This window comes from Aedes aegypti, chromosome 1 (assembly GCF_002204515.2).
Source record: "Aedes aegypti strain LVP_AGWG chromosome 1, AaegL5.0 Primary Assembly, whole genome shotgun sequence".
In the NCBI taxonomy this organism is placed as follows: domain Eukaryota; kingdom Metazoa; phylum Arthropoda; class Insecta; order Diptera; family Culicidae; genus Aedes; species Aedes aegypti.
The window spans coordinates 309677150-309690669 of NC_035107.1; the positions used below are offsets into that span (position 1 = coordinate 309677150).

General features: G+C 38.0%; 1 protein-coding gene across 4 annotated transcripts in view; it reads left to right on the forward strand.

The window, feature by feature from the left end:
• Positions 1 to 13520, forward strand: part of LOC5579159 (homeotic protein ultrabithorax) — a 611952-nt gene that overhangs the window by 432517 nt on the left and 165915 nt on the right. For 3 of the 4 annotated variants that reach the window (XR_002498764.1, XR_002498763.1, XM_021838501.1), the window contains one exon: positions 13143 to 13193. The exons of the other annotated variant lie outside the window; for it this stretch is intronic. Coding sequence is in view for 1 of the 3 variants with exons in the window: in XM_021838501.1 (XP_021694193.1) it covers positions 13143 to 13193 (51 nt within the window). In the remaining 2 variants the exon portion in view is untranslated. The remainder of the gene's footprint in view (positions 1 to 13142; positions 13194 to 13520) is intronic. 4 annotated transcript variants of the gene reach the window in all.

The following is a 13520-nucleotide window of genomic DNA, read 5'->3' on the forward strand; positions in this document are numbered from 1 at the left end:
AAATGGAGTTGTCTTCTGGTGGAGATGGTATGATCAACTGCTTCAGAGATAGGCAATATTGTTGATGACTTACCTATGGGATAACATTCCACAAGAAAGCTAAGCTTCTTGGCTCTTCTTCCTCCAATAAGAGTTGAATTAATTGCAAGACAACGTGCACCGTTATAAATAATAATGTAATTGAAATCGTTTCACTTTTCCCTAAGGGTCTTCAAAAGCATGATTCACACTTTGTGTGCGGGAAGCTGCCCAGCTGTTCATTTAATTCTCTCACTTTATTCTCGTGCCAGTCCAAGAGTCATCAACACCAAGCCGAAATGAAACGAATAAATTTATTCAAATTGTTCGTCACGAACCTCCGATGGATCTAGACCACTCAGCACCAATTGGAGGCGAAATTGTAAAGTTCCTAATTTATCTCACCAACCGGTGAAACAAGTGGAAGTAGGCAATAAATCAAGATAACTTATTAAGTTTCGTTTCTGCTCAAGCCGACAGCCCAAAGTATTTTTAAGGGAAGGGCCAACGAGCTTCTATTTCTCTATTTCTAATTGTGACCCGGTCCGAACTTATTACTCAGCATCACGTGCGTAAGGCCAATTAATTCAATTCAACACCGTCATTACACTTGTCCAGCACGGTTCCCAGCCTATTGCCTTAAACAGAAAGTAGACAATGGAAGCGAAATTACCGAACCGATAAGTTCCAAATCCGGGATCCTATCGGTAGATAAGCGTACCTCGATAAGAGTGACACTATTAATTCCAAGGGACTTCCTTCAATGGCCGCTTGCTCAGAACAGAAAAGCTTCCATTGGAACCGGTTTATCATCGGCTTCGAGACTGGAATACAAAAATTAAAACGTATAAATAAAAATTCGTTTCTCCCTCCCTCGAACCCCCCAGAGCTTGTCCCATTCCTCACGTGCGCCGCACATCAACCAAAAATAAAAATTTCGTTATTCGTTGTCGTAGGAGCGACATACTCGAGAAAAGAAGTTTTTTTCTATATGTAAATTTCATTTTCTTCCCCAGCGCTCCGTGCTTTCTTCATCCTCCCTCCTGGGACCATCTTTCGAGATTGAGATCGAGATCGGGAGCGCAAGAGCAGCAACTCCTCCGAGCCCTGCTGGAGGATGAGAGCCGTTGTGTCTTTTCAGTGGGAAATTTATGGTTCCACATCCAACCATTTTTATTGCTTCATTTTATCAAACATGATTTAGAGTCACAAGGTCCCTCTCGGTTGTAGGAGAGCTGGCCCCGTTTCCTATATGCACACCCCCATCACCACCGTTTTCGTGGGATTTGGAGCAGGAGGTTGGGAGCTGACGATGCGATGGCTGCGTTCGGGTTTTGGGTTGCGGACAGGGATGCCAGATGATTTTTTTTTTCGAATATCTCTAAGAGTGACGCAAACATATGACGGGGTTGGTGGTCTAATAGCTACCGCTTCTGCTTGATAAGCAGATGGTTCTGGGTTCAATCCCAAGCCCATCCCTGTCAGTGTAGTTGTATCTTTCACTTGCTTCTATCTTCCACTCTTGAACTGTCTCACTTAAACTATTCGTTCATAGCACTCGTCACGCTTTCATTCTTCCATTATTATATCACGTCATTCCTTACGCTTGAACATAGGCAGTCTGCTAACGAAAAACAAGCCTCTATGCCTACAATTTGCCTTACCGCTATACCTTCCTGCATGAACTGGCGTAGATGCAGGGTTTTTTCATGCGATCGGAGAAATTTGAATGATTATTTTCATCCAATCCCTGGTGGAAATTCATGAAAGACTGCTTCTAAGAATTCCTACATAGAATTCGTAGAAAATTTTCATTAAAAATCGTTATAGAAACCTACAGGATGTTGACAGAAGTTTACTGAATATTTCGCTGAAATCTCTCCAAGAATCAATGAATTTGATTTCAATCTTTTCTGTTTATATAGGATATTTCCACGAGTAACTCAAGCAATGTTGCCCCTAACCCAACTACTTATCTCATTGAACAATCTTCAGAAAATATCTGAATTCCTGGAGACAAAAAAAAAATGAGTATGATCAGTGTCAGATCACAAAAAAAGCTAATCTACAATGCACCAATCGAATGATTACTTGAAACATACAAACGTCCTTAATAGATTAGGAGGTTCATAAGCTCCAGTTAAGTAGGGAAAGTGTACCAGTTATGGACATAGTGGTTCCCTATTTGGCCATATGCGAAATTCGGATAATTTTCACATTTTTAATCTTTTTGAATGTTTTAACATCAAGATATATCGTTAATCTTACTGCTAAAACACAAAAAAACTTTTAAAAATGTTGAGACATTCAAATTATCACGCATGGCGAAATAGGGAACCACTATGGCCATAACTGGTACACCTACCCTATATGTATTATATTTTAAACTTCCTTAAAAAATTACCTGAAATTCCTTCAGAAATTTACACATTTTTTAATAAATATAAGAAATTTACAACAATTATACTTCTAACAGAATTTCATCAAACTGTATTCATAGAGGATGTTGTGGGGAGTATGTATATGCATTTGAAAGATTGGAAAAAAATCTGCGAATGTAAGTATTTATGATTCCTAATCGTAATTTGTGTATAATATTGTGTCGATTATCCAAGTTTGAAAAAAAAAATCCGGATTCGAAGAAAAAAATAACAAACAGCATCGCCATCTGTTGATTGCATGATGAAACTTCAAATGCCCAACCACAGATGGCACCAAGGTGATCAAGCGTCCACATGTCCTCCTACGGAACTAATACAAAAGCTTCAAGAAAAGCTTCATTACAGTGGCTGCGTACTTGATTTGTAGTAATCAGCCGAATTTTCGTATGGTTAAAGATTAACCTTCATCCAGCCAACATACTTTTGCATGCTGAAAAAACACTAAAACCTGCATAACTTTTCTGTTTCTTGATGGATTTTGCTGAAATTTTCAGAATTTCCGGAAAAGCTCTTACAGTTTATGGTATGACGGATAAATATATTAGGATCCTGATGAGCTAGACGGTTGGTGCTTTTGGCACAGTTGGCCAGTAGAACGAGGGCTATATGTCAGTGAAAAATCTGTTTTGGAATTCGTTCACTAGGTGGCGCTTATAACATTTTTACTTCAACTTAAGATCCTGATGGGCTAAAAGTTTGGTGTTTTCGGCAAAATTGTTCAATAGAACGAGGGCTATCTGGCAGTGGGAAATATGTTTGGGAATACGTCCGCTAAGTGGCGCTAGTAACAAATATTCTTAAATCCTCCGTATCTTGAGATCCTGATGAGCTAGAAGGTTGGTGTTTTCGGCAAAGTTGTTCAGCAAAACGAGTGCTATCTGGCGATGAAAAATCTGTTTGCGAATTCGTCCGCTGTCCATTTTCTTTACACCTCTGTATCTTAAGATCCAGATACGCTAGAAGGTTGAAGTCTCCAGCAAAGAACCCATATCAGAATACCATTTCATTCCCAATCAAATTTAAAATCAAAATCCAAATTCAAATCCAAACCACATTTCCAATCCCAATACAATCCCTAATGATATCATACAAACAGAAATCCAAATCCATACCCAATTCCAAACATCAATCTCATCCTTGTTGATTTCTGGAGTTTGTAACGGGTTTATGTTCATATAACGTATAGAAGAATTTCTATCGATAAAAAAGATATTCTTTACTGATTTTAGGATGAGTTTTGAGGAGAACCTGTGGGGAATTTGGGAAAATTCTGTTCTGGGAAATCATTCTCTTGAATCTCATGAGCAATCGTTTGTGAATTTCCATATGAATCCAATACTAATTCCATAGATGAATCAAACTCCGAATTTATAACCAAATCCAAATCGAAATACTAGTCTGTCTAACAGAAAAATTTCATAAATTTCAAGCCGGGCCGCATTAACGGGGGCGGCGAGGGGGCTAAGGCCCCCGGGCTCTCACATTTTAGAGGCCCCTACAAATCTCGACAAAAATGTGTATAGTTAAACTTTTATAAATAATATTGCAATAATAGATACTTTTTGGAATCGCATCTCATGATTTGAAAGATTTATTTTTGTTTTGTTACCAAATCCGGAATGATGGGCGATATTTGAGCAAATAAAAGCATATAAAATTACTGATCAAGATGTAAGTACGTTCAGAATGGGATTTTGTTAACTTCACGAGAAACAAAAAGATTGAGGAAGACTCAAACACGATTTGGATAAACAATAAGAGTGTCATCCTTTTGTTTGAATTTCTAACGCTTTTCCAATTGTAACGCAAGCTTTCTCAACGAGGTTTCAGACTAGGTTCGAATGCATTTTACATGTCTTCGGATCAAGTATTAGGACTTGCTTATTTAAACATGGCTCTATCCAGTTAGGCCGAAGGTCATTAGGCCGAATGCCGTTAGGCAGAAAGGGTCGTTAGGCCGAAAGTGTCGAAAACGGCCGATAGTTCTAATAAACCGTAAAGTCAGATGGGTGACTAAAAGGGATAGGACAGGACAAATTACATTATCTAGAAACCGCTGAATGAATTTTTAGGTCAAATGGATTGTCAGTTGTTAGTTCAGGATTATCTGCAATACCTAAGAGCCCACAATATCCGCTGTGATGTATACCTAGAATGAACAGCTTTTGGAAAAAATACTGATGAATGTGTTAGCCATACCGAAAAGTAGTAAATGATAAAAATATTATTTCGGCCTAATGACCCTTTCGGCCGAACGACCCTTTCGGCCTAACGGCATCCGGCCTAATAGCCTTCGGCCTAACGACATTCGGCCTAACGACCGGCACCAATCAACGAGGTTTCAGACTGGGTTCGAATGCATTTTACATGTCTTCAGATCAAGTATTAGGACTTGCTTATTTAAACATGGCTCTATCCCGTTAGGCCGAATGCTGTTAGGCCGAATGTCGTTAGGCCGAAGGCCATTAGGCCGAAGGCCATTAGGCCGTCCCTTTCGGCCTAACGGCATCCGGCGTAATGGCCTTTGGCCTAACGACCTGCACTCCTCAACGAGGTTTCAGACTGGGTTCGAATGCATTTTACATGTCTTCAGATCAAGTATTAGGACTTGCTTATTTAAACATTTATTTTAAAATGGCTCTCTGGATCACACTCTAGATTGGTAGTGTATTACTGTATGTATTTTTTCATGATTTTCTCTCGAAATTGAGAATTAAGTTTTTCCCAAAGATTCAGTGATTTTTCTGAAGATTTCTACAGAAGTTCATTAAACAATTATTTACCATTCAATTTCTCCAAGAATATTTCAAGAAATTACCTGAAAGATTCCGTCAGGTTTTTTTTTTCAATACTTTCCAAGGAAGTCCTAACTCTTCCATGATTTTTCCATCCATTTATTTAGTATATCCGTAAATCTTGAAAGTTTAGAACATCTTCAAGAATCTTTGTATGATCTCCTAGAACAACTGTAGAATTTGGTTGAAGGATTAGTGAAGAAATATCTGGACGAATTCCTAGTTTAGTCTTTGAAGAAAAAAAAAATCGGAATGATGGGCGATATTTGAGCAAATAAAAGCATATAAAATTACTGATCAAGATATAAGTACGTTCAGAATGGGATTTTGTTAACTTCACGAGAAACAAGAAGATTGAGGAAGACTCAAACACGATTTGGATAAACAATAAGAGTGTCATCCTTTTGTTTGAATTTCTAACGATTTGCGAAATGTTACAATTGTTACGCAAGCTTTCTCAACGAGGTTTCAGACTAGGTTCGAATGCATTTTACATGTCTTCAGATCAAGTATTAGGACTTGCTTATTTAAACATGGCTCTATCCCGTTAGGCCGAATGCTGTTAGGCCGAATGTCGTTAGGCCGAAGGCCATTAGGCCGAAGGCCATTAGGCCGTCCCTTTCGGCCTAACGGCATCCGGCGTAATGGCCTTTGGCCTAACGACCTGCACTCCTCAACGAGGTTTCAGACTGGGTTCGAATGCATTTTACATGTCTTCAGATCAAGTATTAGGACTTGCTTATTTAAACATTTATTTTAAAATGGCTCTCTGGATCACACTGTAGATTGGTAGTGTATTACTGTATGTATTTTTTCATGATTTTCTCTCGAAATTGAAAATTAAGTTTTTTCCCAAAGATTCAGTGATTTTTCTGAAATTTCTACAGAAGTTCATAAAACAATTATTTACCCTGCAATTCCTCCAAGAATATTCCAAGAAATTACCCGAAAGATTCCGTCAGGATTTTTTTTCCAACACTTTCAAGGAAGTCCTAAGTCTTCCATGATTTTTCCGGTGATTTTTCCATCCATTTATTTAGTATATCCGTAAATCTTGAAACTTTAGAACATCTTCAAGAATCTTCGTATGATCTCCTAGAACAACTGTAGAATTTGGTTGAAGGATTAGTGAAGAAATATCTGGAGGAACTCCAGGAGTCTTTGAAAAAAAGAATCGATGTAATCCCTGAGGAAATTACTGGAGGTAGTATCGTTGGAGTGCTAAAGGATTTCCTGGATAAAATTCAGGAGAAAATCCTCTGAGGGCCAATTCCTTCACCTTCGCTTAGGCCGTAAACCACGTTTACCCATATGGTTAAACTAGGTTTAAGGCCTAAGCGGTGGTGAAGAAACCGCTTATAAGGGTCGATTTCTTCACCCTCACATAGGCCTTAAGGTGAAGATTAATCGAAGCCAAACCTCAAATTTTCAAGAGCACAAATCTAGAGAACTAAACATCCGTTGAAGATGAAAACCTTATCGATTGAGCACTAGCTGGTGGTGACCAATCGATTAAGTTTTCACTCAAAACGGGTTTTCGGTTCTCTAGATTTGTGCTCTTGAAAATTTGAAGTTTGGCTTCGATTCATCGTCACCTTAAACCTAGTTTAACTATATGAGTAAGCGTAGTTTACGGCTTAAACCATGGTGAAGAAATCGACCCTAAGCATCATTTGAAAAATCGTTGTAAGAATTTCTGGGAGAGTTTGAAGATGAATTTCTAGAGAGATCCCTGTTTGAGTCCCTAAAAGTATTCCAAATGAAATCTCTAGACAAATCACTGGAAGATATTTTGAAATTTTTTCCTTAAGACATGCGATTAAAGTCGCGTATTGCTGCAAATGATGATTGTTGCAGAGAGTGATAAGTGAGAGATTATCTCTATTTTTTTTAAAGATTTAATGAGCTGTTCGGTAATCCAATGCGCATGGTTTTTAAATTAATTAACTCATTACGTGTGGTAAGGATGAATGAATTATGAGTGAAAATATGAAAAAAATCCACGTGCTCAGCAGGGATTTGAATCAACGACGCTTGTTTGCTAGACGAGCGCTTTACCAACTTAGCTACCAAGGCACTTGGTGACCCAATAACTTAGATGGTTACAAGTTTCGAATTCAAATCCCAACAGTTCACACAGGCTACTCTCATAACCCATATCCACCCATCTCATGTATACCTCAAAAGCGCTTGTGTTGAGACTGTTTGCCTATCATAACCACATCGCTTCCTCAAGAATTCATCGTCTCACAGGAAGCTTGATAGGAGTGAAATCAGAAATTGATCTAAGAGTTTATCCAAGAATCCAAGAAGGAATCTGACGGTCCTCCATAATTATTTTACAGGGCATATTGTTAAAAGTCCATGTTTAAACTTCCTACTGGACATTCTCAAAAAATGTTCGTGAAATTTATTTATTAAATTCCTCCAAATGTTACACTAGGTATTGAATCATGAACTAGGTTTTAGATCACGAAGGAATCTCACTGCATTTTTTATATTTATGGAGGGATTATTCTTTAAGAAAAACACTAATTGAAAAAGTGAAGTTAAGATTTTAATTTCAATTAGTGGTTTTTTAACAAAGGAATGCTTCTAAAGCCATGTCTTACAACCGGTGGTGCGCGGACCTCTAGGAGGCGGTCACGGCTTCTCAGGAGGTCCGCGAAGCCATTACAAATAAATGAGTTTTTTCAGTGTTGTTGTGTACATTTCAAAATTTCTATATTCTTTTTCTAAATAGTTGATTATTTTGTTTTTCTAGTTTCACAAATACTGATAAAATATTCTTAATATACCTCTTGCAATTAGATAGATAGATTCAAATAGAAATTAAACTAATATAGTTTCTAGGAAGTGCCTTTGAAAACAATCAGCAGAATTCAGGGAATTCTATTTTTTACTTCTTCCTTTCAAACCATTGACGTAGTCCGCTCAAATTCAAGGAGATTTCTGTTGGTTTTTTGTCAGTTTTTACCTGTCATGATCTTTCGAAGTTTACTGAAGTAATTTGCTGGATTTCTAACAATATCTTTTTTTTTTTGCAATAAGATCTCCGTGGATGAGTGAAAGCCTTTGGATCTTGAAGAAATTTTTCTAATAAAATAGCCTAAAAAACCCTTGCAATCTTGCCAAGAACTTCCCCTAAAAGGCAGTCGAAGATTTTGGACAAGAATTATTTAAGATGTGCATTTGAAAGTGCTGTAAAAATTCGACACTTTTCGCGACGTTCGTTCCGTGGCTATGGTCAGAAATAATTTTATTATCTTGCATTTTTCCGTTTCCGTCATCACACACAGCACGAGTGGTAGAATGAACATCGAGAAAAACAAAGAAAAAGTCTATTGAATGTTCTTTGACATGATGACATTTGTATAAATCGTAAATCGGATCATAAACAAAACGAATAGTTTGATTTTGCTTGTTATGTAGAATGTGACACGCATACAGTGAATGCAGCGTTAGGGTGGGGCTTATTTCCAAAAATCTTTCGTAGTCAGGATTTACAAAGTGGAAAATGATCATCGGTCCCAAAATAACATCCTGTGAAAAAATGAGAATTTTTGGTGAAGGTTTAGAGGTGGCGCAAAGGGCGTAAGTGCAGTTTTCCCATTTTAGTGAACTCTGAAAAATTTTGGTATGCTTTTCAGCTTATTTTGGTGATTTTAGGACCCTTAAGGGCAAAAAATCACCTCAAAATTGCGATAGCTCCACTCCTTTAGATGATATTTGACGAAATACATTTTATGCATGCGATTTTTGGCCCTTGTATAGGTTACAATGACTGATTACTATGAACCCGAATAAGAATAGCTGGGGAGGATTCCTATGCTTGTAAAATGGAACAAAGAGCAAAGAAAAATGAGAGAAAGAACAAAGAACACAGAAGATTGTTAGGTGGGGTGGGTTAAACAGAGGGGAGGGTGTAACTGATGATATTATATAAGAATCAACTATGGAGCCGTGTAAAAATCTCGGTTGGATGTATGAGATGTGATTATATGCAAGTTAAACACTCATTTAGTATTTTAGAATGTCCGTTTGATATAACTCCAGCAATTGCTTTTATAATCTGAAAGAAATTATAGAGGGGCCCAAATCCATACAGGCTCAAAATCCGTACACTTCATACAAATAGAAGAAGTTTTATATGAAGTGGAAGGGTTTAGATTCATTTCTTAGGTGTTCGGATTTTGATCCCACACGATATATCCTTATTAGGTAAATCTACAAACGATTTTTGCTTTCCAGCAATAACACTTCTTGTTAGAATTTCCACAGGAATTTCTGGATTATGATGCCATTTCAGCAATTAATTGCGTTTGGGGTTCCAATACTTCACTTTCGCCACAACACCATCAACATAACTTCGGACAAACGAAAATGCAGATGAAGTTCAATACATCGTTCTACATCTGTATTTGAAATCGATGTGTATAAACAACAGCAGAAGGTAAAAAATCGGTAGTCAAAATTGAAATTAGTGCACGAGCTTCTATAGGGTGCAAGAGATAAAGCACTTCAGGTTGAAAACCTCTCAAATAAAACCAAAATTAAGTCGTCACAGTTCTGAAACATATGTTTTAGGACAGAGCTACATGAAGGAATTTTCACAGGATGTCCTATTTATACATAAATATTTATATAAATTAGTTATGAATTTAATAGATACTGCGTGAGACTGAATTTCCAGGATGTAAATTTTGCAACGGTTCTTTTCGATAAATTGCTATCATCATTCAGAAAAAAAACAACCAAACGATTATTGAACTAAAGCAGTAAAGTGACGTGCATTTATCAATATCTACCAGGAGAATAATGATGAAACTTCGCATGGAATTAAGGACATTTTAGCCGTTATTGAAATTTTTCCATAAAGTCCAATAAAGTTGCAATAAGTTCCAATATAATCGTATACATGGGTCGAAAACTAAAGATGGTTAAAAAATTGGTGCTCTTCTCCTACTTGAAGAAAAATTGCTCGAAATATTTCTGTAGTAGGTAATATTAAATAGAAGTCAAGGGGTCGGACCTGGTGTAGTGGTTAGAACACACACCTTTCACGCTGAGGATCTGGGATCGAATCCCATCCCCGAGATAGTCACTAAAAATTTCAGTGGCGACATCCTTCGGAAGGGAAGTAAACCCGTTGGTCCCGAGATGAACTAGCCCATAGCTAAAGAGCTGAAAATCTCGTTAATAAAGATAAAAAAAAATGAAGTCAATAAATATAATCATCGTTTTCTAGATTCCTCAGTTACGCTTAAGACATCACTAGTTTCACCCTCCCACCTGTTTAACCCAACCCACCTTACATTCTTCTGTGTTCTTTGTTCTTTCTCTCATTCTTCGTTGCTCTTTGTTCCATTCTACTAGCATAGGAATTCTCCCCAGCTATTCATATGCTTATTCGGGTTCATATTAATCAGTCAGCGTAACCTATTCAAGGGCCAAAAATCGCATGCATAATATATATTTCGTCAAATATCATCTGAAGGAGTGGAGATATCGCAATTTTGAGGTGATTTTTTGCCCTTAAGGGTCTTAAAATCACCAAAACAAGCTGAAAAGTATACCAAAATTTTTCAGAGTTCACTAAAATGGAAAAACTGCACTTACGCCCTTTGCGCCACCTCTAAACCTTCATCAAAAATTCTCATTTTTTCACAGGATGTTATTTTGGGACCGATGATCATTTTCCACTTTGTAAATCCTGACTACCGAAGATTTTTGGAAATAAGCCCCACCCTAATGCAGCGTCTATTACGAAAAATGACAGAAGCAAACAAAATCGTAACGTTTCCTAGCAAATCTATCATGGCCAGAGGCATTCAACTGACATTTTTTCTTTCCGACATTCGTTGGATCGCTCGTGTTGTGAATGTTTAAGGAAAACGCTGCCAAGTAAGGGAAGTCACGGTAGTCGACACGTTTTCGTTGATATTAACCGTGACTGCTTCCAACACTGTATGTGGCTAGATTATGGATTGATTTTTACAAATTTCATCGCAGATATCTTACGTGGATTCCAAACAAGATCTCTCGCGTACTACCTCACGGATTCCATTGGCGATTTAATACATTTTTTTTCTAAACAGGTTTCTGGATAGAATTTTTTCAATGCCTGATGAGATGATTTGAAAATCCTATCTAAAATGCTGAAGAGAAATAAACAAAATATCCCTTAGGATGATGTTATAATTGTTTTTAATTAATTTAGATCCTTATTTTGGACTGCAACCAATTTATGTGGTTCTATAAAAAAACAGATATTCATTTCAAGGATTCTGCGGGATGTTTGTAAAATTTAAAAGGAGGGCGCAGCTTCAAAAAAGTTGGGAACCACTGTTATAATATATACGCCATATATATCTTTAAAATTGAAGATATTATGTTTTTGTCTATGCTTTCAATATTTCAGTATTTCCGAAATGAAGACCTATCTGGCAACCCTGGTTTCTAAAACGAAGCGACGAGGGGCTACCGCCGTGGGTGACCATTTATCATCGTCTTATCCATTAGGAACTGTGTCGAGAGTTTTGAAATCGCTCGACGAAGACATATGGGCCAGACAGATGAAATTAGGAACCTGCTAAAAATATTTTAAGACCCGCATATTAAGATATTGAGTTGCTCCTTCTCGTGACATATGGAAATCCGAGCGAATATTGTGACTGAATCTGATAAACGGATTTCGGCTGCGTACTGATTCACCTCATCCAGTAAGAATGATTCCAACTGGATCTATCGCAGAAAAAAAACAAGACTTCCTAGACAAATTATGGCCATCCCCTCCATAAAGCGGTCTCGAGCATCTTTTTCCGACGAAACCACACCCGGGAGATTACCGTGATTTATAAGAAGAAGAAAAGGGATGTTCAGCGCTGGAGTGGAAGATTAAAGATTTTAATTCTCCATTTCGGAACAGAGAAAACAACTTCCCGTTTCGATCGACCGACCGACCGACGGTTGTCGGATTGCATTCTCTCCCCGGCCAAGAGTCTACACAGGAATAAATTAATTAGAAAAGTAGGGTTGACTATTTTAATTATGTTAGCGGTGGTCAGCCTTCCGGATTATTGCGTTAACTGTGATTACTTTTATGCAGATTATAGCGGGCGTTCGGGAGGTTGATTGCTATGCGTTCCCGCCACATTTGTCTGGGTGGGCTCTTGGAGCGAATAACTCACATTAACGGTGCGGAAAATTAATGGTTTCGTTTGTGTTCGGGTGGAGAGTGGACTTTTTTTTTCGTTGTTTTGTGTAGATTTTTGAATGATTGGGGACGAAAACTAGCTGTGACCATAAATTTGCCCCGCGAAACATGTTGAAGTACACATTTTGTTTAAAAATTTATATTTCATGTAAATTACTGGCAATTATGTTGGTACACCTGTGCGCACACGTCTTGGCTTTTCGGTTCCCACTGTGAGATGTTCTTACGGTAACGAACGGAGCCGCCAAGATAGAAGAAGCGTCGGTCGGTCGCCTAGGATTTATGGCTTGTTTGAGCTCCGAAGATCTTCGAGTCTCTAATGGTGCCGCTCACCTAGACCAACGGAGGCACACCAACACGAGCACGTTTCCTATAGGAAGATTTTCCCCAAGACGTGATTTTTCCGTTCATCTGCGCTTTTCGGGCTGCTGCTGCTGTTCCGGACTTTGGGGGGGTTTTCGAACAGAGCGCCGGAGGAAATTTATGAACGACGTGCCACGGGGCTGAGATTGAAAGTTTTGCATCTCTGCTCCTTGAGTGTGCAACTGGAAAACACCTTCGGAAACGCTTTTCGGTGGCGGCTGGACGGAGAAAAATGAAAATTAATTGTAATTCATCCTTGATTATGCGCTGTAAACTAATGCTGTTTTACTTTTGTTTTCTCCTCCACAGGTAAGAGATACTCAGAATCTCTTGCGGGCACACTTCTTCCAGACTGGATAGGTAAGTCGCTTCTCTTTTTTTCAGTTTCCCTAAGTTTAAGTTAAATTTAAGTTCGGTTAAGTTCCATTCTTGTCAAAATTTATTTCTAATTTCGTATTTTCAGTTATATTGTTTGGTGTAGAAAGTTGAATTGCCGATAGATCGAAATTTTTCCTTGATTAACCATTAATACTTGGTTTGAGTAACTTTTGAACATGAGTTCAAACAACATTACTTTGAAGTCAAAATTTTCGAAAACTAGTTTCCTTTCCTATTATTTTCTTTCGCTTCCCCTGATAACCTTACTAATCCACTGCTGCAAAGTGTGTTGCCCGTTTGAGGTAGATA